This window comes from Oryctolagus cuniculus, chromosome 2, assembly GCF_051225735.1.
Source record: "Oryctolagus cuniculus isolate XC-2025 breed Fujian yellow rabbit chromosome 2, ASM5122573v1, whole genome shotgun sequence".
In the NCBI taxonomy this organism is placed as follows: domain Eukaryota; kingdom Metazoa; phylum Chordata; class Mammalia; order Lagomorpha; family Leporidae; genus Oryctolagus; species Oryctolagus cuniculus.
In genome coordinates this window covers 66798424-66818211 of record NC_142868.1, presented here as the reverse complement: position 1 = coordinate 66818211, position 19788 = coordinate 66798424, and the positions used below count along the sequence as shown (strand labels likewise).

The window sequence follows — 19788 nt, the reverse complement described above, 5'->3', positions numbered from 1 at the left end:
GAAGGGCACTATATAATGATTAAAGGATCAATTCAACAGGAAGATGTAACTATTATAAACCTGTATGGACATAATAATAGGGCACCGGTTATTTAAAAGATATGCTAAGGACCTTAAAGGGAGACTTAGACTCCAATACAATATCATTGGGGGACTTCAATACTCCACTTTCAGCTAAGGACAGATCAACTAAACAGAAAATCAGCAAGGAAACAGCAGATTTAATTGACACTATAGCCTAAATGGATCTAACAGATATCTACACTTGAAGAATACACATTCTTCTCAGCAGTACATGGAACCTACTCTAGGATTGACTAGGCCATAAAGCAAGTCTCAGCTAATTCCAAAGAATCGAAATCATACCATGCAGTTTTCTTAGAGGACAATGGAATGAAGCTGGAACTTAGCAACTCAGGAATCCTTAGAGCATATGCAAACACATGGAGACCGAACAATATGCTCCTGAATGAAGAACAGGTCACAGAAGAAATCAAAAGAGAAATCAAAAACTTTCTGGAAGCAAATGAAGATAACAACACAACATATCAAAACTTACGGGATACAGCAAAAGCAGTGTTAAGAGGAAAGTTTATAGCAATAGGTGCCTATATCAAAAAACTGGAAAGGCACCAAATAAATGAGCTATCAATGCATCTCAAGGATCTAGAAAAGCTGCAGCAAACCAGACACAAAACTAGTGGGAGAAGAGAAATAATTACAATTACAGAAGAAATCAACAGAATTGAGTATGAAAAAAAAACATTACAAAAGATCAGCCAAATGAAGAGTGAGTTTTTTTAAAAAATAAACAGTTGACACTCCATGGACACAACTAATTAAAAAAAAGGAGAGAGAAGTACCAAATAAATAAAATCAAATATGAAAAAGGGACTGTAACAACAAACACCAGAAATTACTACAAAGAGTTGTATGCCAGCAAACAGGGAAATCTATCAGATATGTTAGATTACTGGACAAATACAACATACCTAAATTGAACTATGAAGACAACCTAAACAGACCCACAATTGAGACAGAAATTGAATCAGTAATAAAGGCCATCCTGGCCTGCGCCGCAGCTCATTTGGCTAGTCCTCTGCCTGCAGCGCCTGCACCCCAGGTTCTAGTCCAGGTTGGGGCACCGGATTCTGTCCCAGTTGCTTCTCTTCCAGTCCAGCTCTCCTCTAGCCCTGGAAGGCAGTGGAGCACAGCCCAAGTGCATGGGCCATGTACCCATATGGGAGATGAAGAGGAAGCACCAGGCTCCTGTCTTCGATCAAGCAGTGAGCCAGCCGCAGTGACCAGCCGTAGCTGCCATTTCAGGGGTGAACCAATGGAAAGAAGACCTTTCTTTCTGTCTCTCTCTCTCTCACTGTCTAACACTGCCTGCTAAAAAAAAAATAATTTTAAAGGTACCTCTCAACAAAGAAAAGCCCAGGACCAGAGGCTTCAATGCTGAATTCTGCCAGACATTTAAAGGAGAACTAATTCCAATTCTTCTCTAACTATTCAGAACAACTGAAAGAGAGGGAATCCTCCAAAATGCTTTTTATGAGCATCACCTTAACCTAAACTTGAAAAGGATGCAGCAGAGAAGGATAATTACAGACCAATTTCCCTGATGAACATAGACGCAAAATCCTCAATAAAATTCTGACCAATACAATGCAACAACACATCAGAAAGATCATCCACCCAGACCAAGTGGGATTTATCCCTGGTATGCAGGGATGGTTCAATGTTTGCAAATCAATCAATGTGATACACCACATTAACAGACTGCAGAAGAAAAACAATATGATTATTTCAATAGATGCAGAGAAAGCATCTGAGAAAATTCAACACCCTTTCATGATGAAAACTCTAAGCAAACTGGGTATAGAAGGAACAATCCTCAATGCAATCAATGCAATTTATGAAAAAATCATGGCCAGCATACTATTGAATGGGGAAAAGTTGGAAGCTTTCCACTGAGATCTGGTACCAGACAGGGATGCCCACTCTCACCACTGCTATTCAATATAGTTCTGGAAGTTTTAGCCAGCGCCATTAGGCAAGAAAAAGAAATTAAAGGGATACAAGTTGGAAAGGAAGAATTCAAACTATGCTTCTTTACCGATGATATGATCCTTTAGGGGATCCAAAGTACGCTGAAGCAAGACCCCTACCTTACACCTTACACAAAAATACACTCAACATGGATTAAAGAGCTAATTCTACGATCCGATACCATCAAATTATTAGAGAACATTGAGAAACCCTACAAGATAAAGGCACAGGAAAAGACTTCTTGGAAAAGACCCCAGAGGCACAGGCTGTCAAAGCCAGAATTAACAACTGGGATTACATCAAATTGAGAAGTTTCTGTACCGCAAAAGAAATAGTCAGCAATGTGAAAAGGCAATGGACAGAGTGGGAAAAAATATGTGCAAACTATGCAACTGATAAAGGATTAATAACAGAATCTAAAAAGAGATCAAGAAACTCCACAACAAAAAAAACCTAACAATCCACTTAAGAGATTGGACCAGGACCTAAATAGACATTTCTTTTTTTATATAAATTTATTTATTTTTTATTTGAGAGTGAGAGTTACACAGAGAGAGGAGAGGCAGAGAGAGAGAGAGGAATTCCTTCCGATTGTTTACTCCCAAATTGGCTGGAAGAGGCAACAGCCAGAACTGCGCTAGACATTTTTCAAAAGAGGAAATCCAAATGTCCAACAGACACATAAAAAATATTCAGGATCACTAGCAATCAGGGAAATGCAAATCAAAACCACAAGTTCACCTCACCCCAGTTAGAATGGCTTAAATATAGAAATCAAGAAACAACAGGTGCTGGCGAGGATGTGGGGAAAAAGGGACACTAACCCACTGTTGGTGGGAATGCAAACTGGTAAAGCCACTATGTGAGTCAGTTTGGAGATTTCTCAGAAACCTGAATATAGCCCTTCCACATGATCCAGCCATCCCACTCCTTGGAATTTACCCAAAGGAAATTAAATTGGCAAATAAAAGAGCTGTCTTCACCTCAATGTTTATTGTAACTCAATTCACAATAGCTAAGACCTGGAATCAACCTAAATGCCCATCAACAGAAGACTAGATAAAGAAATTATGGGATATGTGCTCTACAGAATACTAAAGAGCACTAAAAAAATGAAATCCAGTCATTTGCAACAAGATGGTGGAATTTGGAAAACATCATGCTGAGTGAATTAAGCCAGTCCCAAAGGGACATATATCATAGGTTCTCCCTGATCTGTGACAACTAACTGAGCACCTAAAAGGAAACCTGTAGAAGGGAAATGGACACTATGAGAAACAATGACTTGATCAGCCCTTGTCCTAACTGTCGAGGAACAACTTAATACTCTATCCCTTTTAGTATGTTTTTCTAATTAATATTATTGGTTGAACTCTTTGATTAACACATAATTATTCTTAGGTGTTTAAATTTAACTGAAAAGTGGCCCCTGTTAAATATAAGAGTGGGACTGAGAGAGGGACGACCAGTACAGTTCGGCACATGCTCTCTCAGACTTACTCCTAATGGTAGAGCTAGAAACATGCCAGGGGATTCCAACTCAATCCCATCAAGCTGGCATGTACCAATGCCATCTCACTAGTCAAAGTAATCAGTTTAAGTTCATAATTGATCATAATGATAGGATTAAGTGTCAAAGGATCACATAAACAAGACCAGTGTCTGCGAATACTGATAGAATTAAAAAGGAGAAAACGATCCAACATGGGAAGCAGGCTACACAGCAGAATCATAGAATGAAAGGTGTCCTAAACAGCATTCTGGCCTCAGAATCAGCCCTTAAGGCATTTGGATCTGGCTAAGAAACCCATCAGAGTTTCTCAGGCATGGAAAGGCAAGACACTCTGGCAAAAAAAAAAAAAAAAAAAAAAAAAAACAACAACAACCACCCTAAATGAAAGATCTCTGTGAGTGAGATCCCACTTGCCACTTATGTGGAAGACTTGGACTGTGTTGATATAGCCAGAGGAAGACCATGGTGTGAGTCTGGCCTGGATTGTGGTCTGGATTATCTGGCTTCATTGCGGATAAGAGTGCTCTATCTCAAACAATATTTAAATAAATAAAAATTTTACAAAATAAGATTCAGGTATAAATATATATTGAAACTTACCCTCTTGTCTTCAATTTCCAATTCAAGACCTGATTTTCGGAGATTTTGCTCAAATTCTTTTCTTCTTTCCTTTAGCAAAACAAACAGAATTATGCAGAATACTTTTATTCTTATTTGTTCAATGAGAGACTTGGTACACGATGGCCAAACTTCTAAGTGTTCTGTGTCCCACCCCAGTTATTTTAAAAAGGCCTCCGTGTATTACGTCAAACTTAATGTCATGTACTGTTTTCCATCTGTACAATAATTCCCAATAATCATAAAAATCCAATATATCCTATAATCTCTGGGAAATATGCAGCAGAACTTTTAATGGAAGACATATAAAAACTTTACTGAATAAAATACTGCTTTTTAAATAAAAGCTTTACAATAAGACAAATATATCATGCTGTTATTTGGGATGACTCAGTATTACAAAGTTCAATACTCTGCAAATAAATTATATATTTAATTCAACTTTAAGCCAAAATGTCAATATGACTTTTTAATCTTGAAGGATAGAATGGCTTCACACAGAGAAAAATCAAATTAAACTATAGGTCATTAGTTCACATAATCAAATTATGTAGACTTAAAAACAATTCACTGATCATCAATATTTTTGCTTGAACTGTGAGTAAAGTATAACAAAATACACACTAAAATTTTAAAATACTTAATTACAGTATCTTCAAACACTAATCTTCAAATAGGCATGTCTTGAGTATGTATAATATGTTTTTTAAAAAGCTAGGAGAGAGGATTTTGAATGTTTTCACCAAAATGAGGGTAGATATTGAACACTGTACAATATAGGCCTGTATCAGGGCCTGCGCTGTGACACAGCAGGTTAAAGCCCTGGCCTGCAGCAATGGCATCCCATGTGGGTGCCGGTTCTTGTCCCAGCTGCTCCTCTTCTGATCCAGCTCTCTGCTATGGCCTGGGAAAGAAATAGAAGCTACCCAAGTCCAAATGACATAAAGAGAAGATTCTAAAATGTGCATGAGAGAAATGCCAGATTACTTTCAGGGGATCTCCAATTAGACTCACAGCAGACTTCTCATCAGAAACCCTACAGGCTAGGAGAGAGTGGTAAGATATAGTCCAAGATTAACAGAAAAAAAAAACTGTCATCCCAGAATATTATACCCTGCAAAGCTCTCATTTATGAATGAATGTGAAATAAAGAATTTCCATAACAAATAGAAATTGAGGGGACAGCTCTGTGGTGTAGCAGCCGCCTGCAGTGCTGGCATCCCGGACATTGTTTCCAGACCCAGTTGCTCCACTTCTGATCCAGCTCTCTGCTATGCCTGGGAAAGCAGCAGAAGATGGCCCAAGTGCTTGGGCCCCTGCACCCACATGGGAGACCTGGAAGAAGCTCCTGGCTCCTGGCCTCGGATCATCACAGTTCCGCCTGTTGTGGCCAATTGGAAATGAACAAGCTGATGGTAGACCTCTCTCTGTCTCTCCTATCTCTGTGTTACTCTGGTTTTCAAATAAATCAATAAATCTTTTAAAACAAAAAATGAAATGGAAAGAATTTGTCATCACCCATCTAGCCCTACAAAAGATGCTTACTGATGTGCTGCACACAGAAACATGGTCATCACTACAAAAGAAGGTAAAGGAATAAAATCTCTCAGTAAAAGATCAAAGGAAGTTCAAAGTAAAAATTAGGAATATTTTTGGAAAAATAGCAGGGCAAAGTCATTACTTATCAATACTCCCCTTGATTGTAAATGGCCTCAACTCCATAGTCAAAAGACTAGACTTGCCAGCACCGCAATTCACTAGGCTAATCCTCCGCCTGCGGCGCCAGCACACCGGGTTCTAGTCCCAGTCGGGGTGCTGGATCTGTCCCTGTTGCTCCTCTTCCAGTTCAGCTCTCTGCTGTGGCCCGGGAGTACAGTGGAGGATGGCCCAAGGGCTTGGGTCCCTGCACCCACATGGAAGACCAGGAGGAGCACCTGGCTCCTGGCTTCAAATCGGCACAACGTGCAGCCATAGCGGCCATTTGGGGGTGAACCAAAGGAAAAGGAAGACCTTTCTCTCTGTCTCTCTCTCTCACTGTCTAACTCTGTCTTTCAAATAATAATAATAATAATAAAATTTTAAAAAAGACCAGACTGGCTGACTGGATTAAAAAATAAAACCCATGTATGTTCTGCCTATAAGAAACATATCTCACCAACAAAGATATATGCAGACTGAAAGTGAAAGGATGAAAGAAGATATTCCTTGCCAAAAGAAACCAAAAAAGAGCTGGTATAGCCATCTTAATATCAGAAAAATATTAACTTTAACAGAAAAACTGCTAAAAGAGTCAAAGAAGGGTACTATATAATGTTTAAGGGATCAAATCAACAGGGAGATGTAACTATTATAAACGTGTATGCACCTAATTACAGGGAACCTGGCCAATTAAAAGAAATATTAAGAGATTTAAAGGGAGACTTATACTCAAATACAATAGTATTGGAGGACTGCAAAGCTCCACTTTCAGCAATGGACAGATCAACCAGATGGAAAATCAACAAGAACACAGCAGAATTAATCTAACTATAGACCAAATGGAACTAACAGATAACTACAGAACTTTTCACCCTACAATTCCAGAATACACATTCTTCTCAGCAGTGCATGGATCTTTCTCTAGGATTGACCATATACTAGGCCATAAGCAAGTTTCAGCAAATTCAAAAACTGAATCATACCATGAATCTTATTGGACCACAATGGAATGAGGTTGGAAATCAGGAAGTCAGGAATTTCTAGAGCATATGCAAATGCATGGAGACTGAAAAACATGCTCCTGAATGAGAAGTGGGTCATAGAAGACATAAAAAAAAATAAAAAAATTTCTGGAAACGAATGCAGATGACAACAAAACATATCAAAACTTCCATGATACAGCAAAAGCAGTGAAAAGAAGAATGTTTATAGCAATAGGTGTCAACAGCAAGAAATTGGAGGTCAGTGCTGTTGCTCAGTCAGTTAAAGTCATGGCCTGAAGCGCCAACATCCCATATGGATGCCAGTTCAAGACCCAACTGCTCATCTTCTGATACAACTCTCTGCTATGGCCTGGAAAAGCAGTGGAGGATGGCCCAAATACTTGGGCCCCTGTACCCACATGGGAGACCTGGAAGAAGCTCCTGGCTCCTGGTTTTGGATCAGTGCAGCTCTGGCAGTTGCTGCCATCTGAGGATTGAACCAGCGGATAGAAGACCTCTCTCCTGTCTCTACCTCTCTGAAACTTTTCAATTAAATAATATAAATCTTTAAAAAAATTGCAAAAGCACCAAATAAATGAGCTATTGATGCATCTCAAGGATCTAGAAAAACAAGAATAAACCAAGGCCAAAACTACTAGGAGAAAAGAAATAATTAAAAGTAGAGAAGAAATCAACAAAATTGAATCCAAAAAAAAAAAACATAACAAAAGATCAGCAAAAGGAAGAGCTGGTTTTTTGAAAAATAAACAAAAGTGACACACCAGTGGCCTAATTAACCAAAAAGACGACAGAGAAGAACAAAATCAGTAAAATTAGAGATTAAAAAGGAAATGTAACAATAGACACCAAAGAAATAAAAAGAATCATCAAAAATTATTACAAAGAGCTATATGCCAAGAAGAAATAGATTCATGGACACATACAATCTACCTAAATTGAGCCATAAAGACATAGAAAACCTAAATAGACCCATAACACAGGCAAACAAAGAAAAGCCCAGGACTGGATGGCTTCAATGCTGAATTCTACCAGACATTTAAGAAGAACAAATTCCAATTCCTCTCAAGTTATTCAGAACAACTGAAAGAGAGGGAATCCTCCCAAATTCTTTCTACAAAGCCAACATCACCTTCATTCATAAACCTGAAAAAGACGCAACCGAGAAAGAGAATTACAAACCAATTTCCCTGATAAACGTAGACACAAAAATCCTCAACAAAATTCTAGCCAATCAAATCCAACAACACATGAAAAGATCACCCACCCAGACCAAATGGGATTTATCCCTGGTATGCGGGGATGATTCAACATTCGCAAATCAATCAATGTGATACACCACATTAACAAACTGCTGAAAAAGAAAAACCCCACATGATTATCTCAACAGATGCAGAGTAAGCATTTGACAAAATACAATTTCCTTTCATGATGAAAACTCTAAGCAAATTGGGTATAGAAATAACATTCCTCAATACAATCAAAGCAATTTATGAAAAACCTGTGGGGAGCAATCCGGACTGGACTAAGTTACTGGAATTAAGACTTATTCTATGCATCTGCTCTCCCACAATATGGCGCTGGGAGAGAAGTAAACAGCTTCTGCACAGCTGCCTCCAGTTCAATCAATAAACTGTAGGACTTGCTCCTGATTGGAGAGCAGCGTACTCGGCGTGTGGGCAGCCGAGTTAGGATTGGCGGAGGAGGACTATAAAGGAGGAGAGAGACGGCATGCACCAGGAACATCTATGAGGAACATCTAAGGGGAACATCTGAGGGAACACCTGTGCAGCCCCCCGAGAAAGCCGGCCGGCGGTGTGCCGCTCCCCTGCGGAAGTGGGGAATGTGGCCAGGGGGAACTGCCCTTCCACGGAGGTGGAAGGGATAGTAGCCAACCCGGGAAGAACCAGCAGCAAACCCGGGGAGGGCCGAGCAGACGAAAGAACAGCGCAGGGTCCTGTGTCGTTCCTCCATGAAGAGGGGGAGTGACAAAACCCACAGCCAACATTCTATTAAATGGGGAAACGTTGGAAGCATTCCCAGTGAGATCTGGTACCAGACAGGGATGGCAACTCTCACTACTGCTATTCAATATAGTACTAGAAGTTTTTTGCCAGATCCATTAGGCAAGAAAATGAAATCAAAGGGATGCAAATTGGGAAGAAGGAAGTCAAACTATCCCTCTTTGCATAAGACATGATTCTTTATATAGAGGATACAAAAACTCCACTAAGAGGCTATTGGAACTCATAGAAGAGTTTAGTAAAGTAGCAAGATATAAAATCAGTATACAAAAATCAACAGCCTTTGTATACACAGACAATGCCACAGCTGAGAATGAACTTCAAGATTAATCACATTCACAATAGTTACAAAAACCATCAAATACTTTGGAATAAACTTACCCAATGAAGTTAAAGATCTCTACAATGAGAATTACAAAACCTTAAAGAAATAGAAGAAGACACAAAAAGAAAAATGGAAAATTCTTCCATGTTCATGGATTGGAGGAATGAATATCATCAAAATGTCCAATCTCCCAAAAGCAAGGTACAGATTCAATGTGATATCAATCAAAACACCAAAGACATTCTTCTCAGATTTAGAAAAAATGGTGCTGAAATTCATATGGAGACACAGGAGACCTTGAATAGCTAAAGCAATTTTACACAACAAATCAAAGCCGGAAGCATCACAATACCAGATTTTAAGACATACTACAGGGCAGTTATAATCAAAACAGCCTGGGACTTGTACAAAAACAGATGGATAAACCAATGGAACAGAGCAGAAATCAATCCAAACATCTACAGCCAACTTATAATATTTGATCAAGGAGCTAAAACCAATTCCTGGAATAAGGACAGTCTATTCTACAAATGGTGCTGGGAAAACTAGATTCCCACATGCAGAAGAATGAAGCAAGACCCCTACCTTACACCTTACACAAATATTCACTCAACATGGATTAAAGATCTAAGCCTACGTCCTAACACCATCAAATTATTAGAGAACATTGGAGAATTCCTGCAAGATATTGGCACAAAGACTTCTTGGAAAAGACCCGAGAGGCACAGGCAGCCAAAGCCAAAATTAACAACTAGGATTACATCAAATTGAGAAGTTTCTGAAAGGCAAAAGGAACAGTCAGGAAAGTGAAGAGGCAAACGACAGAATGGGAGAAATTATTCACAAACTATGCAACTGATAAAGGATTAATATTCAGAATCTAAAAAGAGATCAAAAACTCCACAACAACAAAACAAACAACCCACTTAAGAGAAGGGCCAAGGACTTAGACAGACATTTTTCTTTTTTTTTTAAGAATTATTTATTTATTCAAAAGTCAGGGATATACAGAGAGAAGAGAGGCAGAGAGGCAGATAGAGAGTGATCTTCCATCCAATGGTTTACTCTCCAGATGGCCGCAATGCCCAGAGCGGCACTGATCTGAAGCCAGGAGCCAGCAGCTTCTTTCGGGTCTCCCACATGGGTGCAGGGGCCCAAGGACTTGGGCCATCTTCTACTGCTATCCTAGGCCACAGCAGAGAGCTGCATTGGAAGAGGAGCAGCCGGGACTAGAACACGCACCCATATGGGATGCCAGCACTTCAGGCCAGGGTGTTTACCTGCTCTGCCACAGTGCCGGCCCCATTAAACAGACATTTTTCAAAGAGGAAATCCAAATGGCCAACAGACACATGCAAAAATGTTCAGGATCACTAACCATCAGGGAAATGCAAATCAAAACCACAATGAGTTTTCACCTCACCCCAGCTAGAATGGCTTTCACACAGAAATCAACAAACAACAAATGCTGGTGAGGATGTAGGGAAAAAGGTACCCTAATCCACTGTTGGTGGGAATGAAAACTGGTAAAGCTAGCATGGAAGACAATTTGGAGGTATGTCAGAAATCTGAATATAGTCCTACCATAGGACCCAGCCATCCCACCCTTTGTAATTTTCCCAAAGGAAATAAAATCGGCAAATAAAAGAGCTATCTGCAGCTCCATGTTTATTACAGCTCAATTCACGATAGCTAAAACATGGAATCAACCTAAATGCCAGTCAACAGAAGACTGGATAAAGAAATTATGGGATATGTACTAATGGAATACTACATAGTGGTAAAAAAAAATGAAATCCGGACATTGGCAACAAAATTGATGAATCTGAAAAAATCATACTTAGTGAAATAAACCAGTCCCAAACAGACAAATATCATATGTTCCCCCTGATCTGTGACAACTAGTAGAGCACCTAAAAGGAAACATCTAGGAGTGAAATTTACACTATGAGGAACAAATATTTGAATAGCCCTTGTCTTGAGTTTAGAGGATCAGTTTATTATTTTAGTTTTTTTACTCTTTTCTTTTTCTACTTAATATCATTGGTTGAACACTTTACTTAACACAGAATTACTCATAAGTCTTTAAATCCAATTGAAAATTGATCACAGTAAAAAATAAGAGCCCAAATAAGAGAGGGAGGAGATGTACAGTTCGGCAGACGTTCCCTCGGACTTACCCCTAAGGGTAAAGCTAAAAATTTTGCCATGGGACTCCTAATTCCATTAAAGTGGGTGCTAATGCCATCTTACTAGTTAAAGCGATCATTTTAAGCGTGTAACATATATATAGGAATAAGTGTCAAAAAAATCACATAAATAAGACCAAGTGTCTGCTAATAACAACAGGTGGAATTAAAAAGGAGAGAACGATGCAACATGGGAAGCAGGCCACACAGCAGACTCAGAGAATGACAAACACCCTAAACATCACTCTGGCCTCAGAATCAGCCCTTAAGGCATTCAGATCTGGCTAAAAAGCCCATGAAAGCATTTCAGGCATGGAAAGCCAATATACTCTGGCAAAGAATGATCTACATGAAGGATCTCTATGAGTGAGATCCCAGTGGAAAGAAGGGTCCATCAAAGAAGAGGTACCTTTCTCCAAAGGGAGGATAGAACTTCCATTTGATTATGGCCCTGTCTAAATACTGATGGAGTTTGTGGACTCAAGAGGCTTCCATAGCCTTGGCGGCTCATAAGAGCATCAGGTGATCACTGACATCATGAATAAGAGTTTCAATTGTTAAATCAACAAGAGTCACCGTGCACTTGCTCCCCATGTAGGACCTCTGTCCTTAATGAGCTGTTCTATGATAATTAACAGTAAAACTTGTCTTCAAACAGTATTTATACTTTGTGTGTCTGTGTCTGTTGAAATCTTTACTTAGTAAAGAGTTGGTCTTCTGTATAAAAAGATAATTAAACATGAATCTTAATGAAGAATGGAATGGGAGATGGAGCAGAAGGTGGGATGGGAGTGGAAGTGTGAGGGTGGGTATGGGGAAGAATTCCTAAAGCTGTACCTATGAAATTAATATTTATTAAGTAAAAGCTTTCTAAAAAATAAATAAAAGTGAACAAAGAATATCAGCTTTGAAAGTGTCAATTGCCATAATGAAAATAAAATAGGATCATAATTACAATATAATACAAAGTCCACTGCAGATTGGATAAATTCATCCTACAATTTCAAAATAGTATTTTCACTGAAAAGATTTTTATTATTTTCAAAAACTCCCGCAATTTGGTGGCCACACTTAATATCTAATGTGAGCTGTCTAAAATACCTCAGCTTCTTGGAGGAGAAGTAAAAGGACTTTGTCTCTAAAACATCCAGTAAATTTAATTGGCATCACACATTCATTACTCGGCTGCCTATTTTGTAGTCTTTTCACTCAGTTTCAGCTTTCAATAACACTTCGGAAGTCTCTGACTTTTTACAACGTAATTCAATGTGAATATCCACATCAAAATATAGAATATACTTCTTTTTGTTATTCTTGTGTTTCTCACATAGGCACTTACCGCTTTTATTTCTGCATCTTCCCTTAAGTCATCAGCATAGGAAAGTACAAAATCAATTTGCCTAATCCCATCTCGGAAGAAGATAGAATCTTTGCTTTGCTCATTTTTTTTGAAACTGTAGGAGACATAAATGGCACAATTTTAAATTCTATTTTTATTCTCAAGTGGCAAAAAACATGGAAATGATTACCTAATATTTGTTTTCTTAAAGATTTATTTCATTTCTTTAAAAAGCAGACTGACAGAGAGAGTGAGCAAGAGGGAGAGAGACACAGAGAGAAAAAGATCTTCTCTCTACTGCTTTACTCCCTAAATGGTTGCAACAGCCCAGGCTGGGTCAGGTCAAATCCAAGAGCCTGGAACTCCATTTAGATTTTCCACGTGGATGGTAGAGATCCAAGTATTTGGACCACCTTCTTGCTGCCTTTCCAGGATCTTTAGCAAGAAGCTGGATCAGAAGTGAAACAGCCAGGATTCATTGCTCCAATAGGGAATTACAGCATTGTGAACAGTGGCTTAAACTGCTGTTCCACAATGCAGGCTCGATTATCTAAAATTTGGTCACCAATAAAACAAAATAAACATGCAGTTAAAGATTAGAAAGCTGGGAGCCTGCTAGTTGGTCTTATAGCAAGTAAATACTCATGCAAATTAATCTTTAACACTGATTTCTCATGTGAAACAAAATCAATCCTGTGTTTAAATCTATACAAATTCGCTTGCTTTAATAACTAAACTTAAAACTTTAAATTTCATATGCTGTGTTGCCTGTTAATTATTTCTCTTTCAAAATAGCAAAAACACTAGAGAACTCCTAAAAGAATTTTATGTGTGGCTGATTTGGCTTTTCACAGTTAATATAAAATATGTAATACTTAATATTATTATATTATATTATATTATATTATATATATTATATAATATAATATATATAATATATTATAATATATTATAATATAATTATATGTTATATAATTATATAATATTAATTATATATTAATTATATTAATTAATTGATTAATATTAATTATATAATTAATAATATATTATAATAAGATATATAATTATTATATAATATAATTATATTATATAATAAAATATATTTATAAAAATTATATGATATAATAAAATATTATTCTATATATTATATTATAATATAATATATTATATATATTATATATAATAGCCTAAGTGTGGCACATAGAATTACAGAAATAGATGATTTATTGGATGTCAATGAGGCACCTTTCCAATTGCTTTAGCTAACCCATGAATAGGAAGTTCGATGATTTTAATCTTCACAACTGGTATTTCTTTTCTTCTTCTTCTTCTTCTTCTTTTTTTTTTTTTTGACAGGCAGAGTGGACAGTGAGAGAGACAGAGAGAAAGGTCTTCCTTTTCCGTTGGTTCACTCCCCAACGGCCACTGCGGCTGGCATGCTGCAGCGGGCACACCGCACTGATCCAAAGCCAGGAGCCAGGTGCTCCTCCTGGTCTCCTATGTGGGTGCAGGGCCCAAGGACTTAGGCCATCCTCTAATGCACTCCTGGGCCACAGCAGAGAGCTGGACTGGAAGAGGAGCAACCAGGCACAACTGGTATTTCTAATAGTTTATGTCTGTAAGTATTGTTTTATAGTATTCTATACCATTTTTCACCTAAGTCAGGCCAGATGGATCTCCCATAAAAGACAGCGGATGTAAGTCAGTCAGGTATGAATAAGTTAGGAAGCTCATGTTCAATTTGTGGTCATGTTCAATTTGTGGTATTTTATATCTATGTAACAGCTATTATTACATATAAGTTTGATTGAAAATCACTTTGGAAAAGAAAAGGAAACAAAGCAAAACCAACAAAACCATTCATTCTTGTAAGTCATCATAGTATTAGCTTATCTTATGAAATTCATCAATTTGTGGAAGCCAATTAGAACAAATGGTTCTAATTTGACTATATTTACTCAAAATACAAAATCAGAAGGAAAAAGCAATAGTTCTCTTGCCCTATGTCTGTAGCAGCCATATTTGTGTGCATGTATGTAAGAATTTTGACATCTACCATATTTATAAGTGATCATATTATACAAACAAGCTCAACTGTGATCCAGAAGGGTGGTACTATTGATTGAAGATGTGCAAAGGGGACAAAATTTACACTCCATTTTTGACAAAGACTCAACAAAATACCTAAGAGAATAGGGATTCTAATTCTTTTCCTGAGTGTACAATAATAATGAGTATATTTATTTTGTTCCTTAGAACCAGGATGACTTAGGATGACCCAAACTTCTATCATTATGTGGTATTTTAAGTTTAAGCTGTGAATTTTTTTCTTAATATAAAGAAAAAGAAACATCAGTAACCTTGTAAATCACCATGAGGTACATGTCTTAAGACAGTTAAAAACCAGTTAACTGGGGCAGAAAGATCTTAATTCTGTTATATATAACTGAATGTTATTAAAACACATTGTGCTTTTTTTGGGCTCCAAACATGCCATTTATATCTTTAGATCATATTTTATAGTATGAGTATTTGTGCTCATATTTAACTTGTGCTTAGAAATGCCTATTTATAAAGGAACAAACATCTGAGTGGCTTCTCTGAATGATGTAGTTATTCTTAGATACATAAATCTATATTCCTGGTGGCTTGATAAACCTCTGAAGCTATATAGATTGTGCATGTGTGCGTGTGTGTGTGTGTGTGTGTATGTACATTTTTAGAAAGACGGTATAGATTCCATCAGATCTAAAAAAGATTAAGAATCATTATTCTGAAACTTCAATTCCCTGGGAACTAGGTATCAGTGAGAAAGTCCCAACAAATCAACAGTACTCCTTGGAAGAAAAATGACCCATGCTATTGCTGCAGCCATCCAGAGCAAAAGCAGCATCATTCAGCGCTGGTTTTTACCATAAGATGCTGCCACAGGAACAAATTGTACCATTTTGCAGGCTGTGAAGCAACCGATAGAGAGTTAGGATTTCCTACCCAGAATTAAAGATTCCAAGAAACATATACACAAACTTTAGTATGATCACTCTATAATTGTTTATCTGTGTGTGTGATATTCAATCCTGGAGGGGAGAGAGGTAGCAAGGAGGAAAGAGGGGGAAAAAATTGAAAGAAACCAATAGCCAATGGGCAAGAGACTTCAAATTCCCAGAACTCCTTTTTGAACATTTTATTTATTTTAACTTTATTTAAAAGGGAGGGAGAGAGATGGGGAGGGGGGGGAGGAGGAGGGAGAAGGAGAGGGAGAATATGAATCTTCCATCTGCTAATTCACTCCCCATATGCTTGCAACAGCCAGGGATGGGCCAGACAAAAGCTATAAGCCTGGAACTCAATCAAGGTCTCCCACATGAGTAGCAGGGACCCAAGTACTTGAGTCATCATCTGCTGCCTCCTAGGTTGCACATTACCAGGAAGCTAGAGGAGCTGTGACTTGAACCAAGCACTCCATCATAAGATGTGAGCAACCCAAGCAGCATCCTAACTGCTGTGTCATATGCCCTCTCCTCCCTAAATCCTTTAAAGGATAGCTTTAAATAATAAATATTTGTGGAACTTAATTAAGAAGGAAAGAGAAAAAATGATAATGAAGAAAAACATTGGAATAATAAAAATACAGAGTAAAATGGATACGCTGTTATGTATACCTTGATAGTTGATTGATCAGGCAAAGAAAACAGAATTACTATAATTATACTGAGATGATGCAGATATTACATATGCAAAAGTTTATGTATATATGTATAGAAAGCTTACACAGAGTTTATTTTAAAAATATCTCATGACTTCCTAATATACTAGAAGAGAAAATATCATTTAATTTTTTAAATCATGAATTGTCTCCAATCTTCGATTACCATAATCATTATTTAAAATACCAAGGCAATTACCAAAAAATATCTTGGATAATCAATGATATTTGGGAGGCATGCGTTTGTTGTGGAAGTTAAGATGTTGTTTGGACACCAGCATCTCATTTTGAAGAGTCTGGATTCAGGTCCTGGCCCTGCTTTCATTCTAGCTTCCTTCTAATGTGCACTCTAGGAGGTAGATGGTTATGGCTCAAGTACCCGGGTGCCTTCAATCCATATGAAAAACCTGTTAGGAATCTGGAAAACATTATGCTGAGTGAATTAAGCCAGCCACAAAGGGAAAAATACCATATGTTCTCCCTGATTAATAACAACCTACCAAGCACCAAAAAGGAAACCTGTTAAAGTGAAATGAACACTATGAGAAACGGTGACTTGATCAGCCCTTGCCCTGACTGTTGATGAACAACTTAATACATTATCCCTCTTAGTATTTGCTTGTTTGTTTGTTCTACTTAATACTTTTGGTTGAATTCTGTAATCAATACACAGTTATTCTTAAGTGTTGAGACTAAACTGAAAAGTGATCCCTGTTAAATATAAGAGTGGGAATAAGAGAGGGAGAAGATGTATAATTTGGGACATGCTCAATCTAACTTGCCCCAAACAGTAGAGTTAGAAAGGTACCAGGGGATTCCAATTCAATCCCATCAAGGTGGCATGTACCAATGCCATCTCAGATCAGCCAGATCTGACTAGTGAGATGGCATTGGTACATGCCACCTTGATGGGATTGAATTGGAGTCCCCTGGCACATTTCTAACTCTACTGTTTGGGGCAAGTCAGCTTGAGCATGTCCCAAATTGTACATCTTCTCCCTTTCTTATTCCCAAACTTATATTTAACAAGGATCACTTTTCAGTTAAATTTAAAGACCTAAGAATAACTGTGTGTTAATTAAAGAGTTCAACCAATGGTATTAAGTAGAACAAAAAATACTAAAAGGGATAAAGTATTAAGTTGTTCATCAACATTCAGGACAAGGGCTGTTCAAGTCACTGTTTCTCATAGTGTCCATTTCAGTTCAACAGGTTTCCTTTTTGGTGCTTGGTAGGTTGTTATTAATCAGGGAGAACATATGGTATTTTTCCCTTTGTGGCTGGCTTATTTCACTCAGCATGATGTTTTCCAGATTCCTCCATTTTGTTGTAAATGACAGGATTTCTTTGTTTTTTTTTTTTTTACTGCTATATAGTATTCTATAGAGTACATGTCCCATAATTTCAGTCAGGAAAGTGAAGAGGCAACCGACAGAATGGGAAAAAATATTTGCAAACTATGCAACAGATAAAGCCTTAATAACCAATCTACAAAGAGATCAAGAAGCTCCACAAAAACAAAATGAACAACCCACTTAAGGGATGGGTCAAGGACCTCAGTAGACATTTTTCAAAAGAGGAAATCCAAATGGCCAACAGACACATGAAAAAATGTTCAAGATCACTAGTCATCAGGGAAATGCAAATCAAAACCACAATGAGGTTTCACCTCACCTGGGTTAGAATGGCTCACATACAGAAATCTACCAACAAATGATGCTGGCAAGATGTGGGGAAAAAGGGACACTAACCCTCTGTTGGTGGGAATGCAAACTGGTAAAGCCACTAGTGAAGTCAGTCTGGAGATTCTTCAGAAACCTGAATATAACCCTACCATACAACCCAGCCATCCCACTCCTTGGAATTTACCCAAAGGAAATCAAATCGGCAAACAAAAAAGCTGTATGCACCTAAATGTTTATTGCAGCTCAATTCACAATAGCTAAGACCTGGAATCAACCCAAATGACCATCAACAGTAGACTGGTTAAAGAAACTATTTCTTTGTGTTCTTAAGGAGGATGAAGACATAATTTTGAACACATGCCAATTTTTGTACTACTGTATTAAATAGGGCAGGTGAAGCTCTACTATGGGGAGCATTGAAATTTCAAAAATAAAAACTTTAGGTTCTCTATGCAGAAATACAAAAAGATGAATATCTTCTATGGTATTAAATTGATACCAAAACTGTTGGTTAGAATCGTGGGAAACTGCAGTCTCTAAATACATGCTCCAAATCCCATTTCATATGTATGTGATGCTATCTACTGTGGCCCCCTGAATGAACTCCACTAGCTCACCTAAATATATCAGCAAGCAAATGAAGTTAATAAATATCTTGCTCACTCAGTTCTGAAGTAGAGACCTCTAAAAATTTACCATACTGCTACACTCACCAATAAGAAAACAAATGAATTCAGTACAGTTTTACTAAACATTGTCTTCAATTAGCCTAGAAAAGTTCAGTTGGTTTGTTTATTGATGGGTACAAGGAAGCCAGACATTAAATATATCAAAAGTAATCAGAAAGAGGGAGAGACAGAGAGAAAAAAAAATATTCCATCTTCTGGTTCATTTCCCAAATGTCTGCAACAGCTGGGACTGGGCCAAGACAAAGCCAGAAGCCTGGAATTCCATTTGGTTCTTCCACATGGATTGCAGGGGCCCAAGCACTTGATTCATTCCCAGCTGCCCTAACAGGCACATTAGCAGGCAGCTGAACAGAAAGTGGAACAGACTGAGCTTAACCCAGGACTGTGTTATGTATAATATGCTGACATCACAGGCAGTGACTTTACCCTCTGTGCCATCACACAGGCCTCCACACACACACACAAAATTTAACAAATTCAAAAAGATCAAAATCATATCTCATGTTGTATTTTTACCACAACAGTATGAAACTAGAAGTCAATAGCAAAAGGAATTTTGAGAAATTCACTAATAACTAGAAATTAAACAAGATGCTCCTGAGTAATCAATGGGTCAAAAAATAAAATGGTAATTTAAAAAATAAAATGTCTTGAATAAATGACAATGTAAAGACAACATATCAAAACTCACGGGATACAGCCAATGTAGGTCCATGAGGAAAATTCATAACAATATATACCTACATTAAAAAGGAAAAAAGATCCTCAATTAATAGTCTAACACATGCTTCAAGAAGCAAACACATCCAAAATTAACCAAAGATTAGCAAAAGGATGGAAAAATATAGATCAGAAAAAAAAATAAATGAAATTGAGAACAGAAAAAACACATGAAGTAAATAAAATCAAGAGTTACTGCTCTGAAAAAGTAACCCAACATAGCCCTTAA

At 37.6% G+C, this 19788-nt stretch overlaps 1 protein-coding gene across 1 annotated transcript in view; it reads right to left on the bottom strand.

Annotated features, from left to right (window-relative positions):
* LOC149127783 (uncharacterized) overlaps positions 1–19788 on the bottom strand; it is a 65764-nt gene that overhangs the window by 22239 nt on the left and 23737 nt on the right. The window contains exon 4 of the mRNA XM_089326999.1: positions 4166–4234. Coding sequence (XP_089183125.1) covers positions 4166–4234 — 69 coding nt within the window. The remainder of the gene's footprint in view (positions 1–4165; positions 4235–19788) is intronic.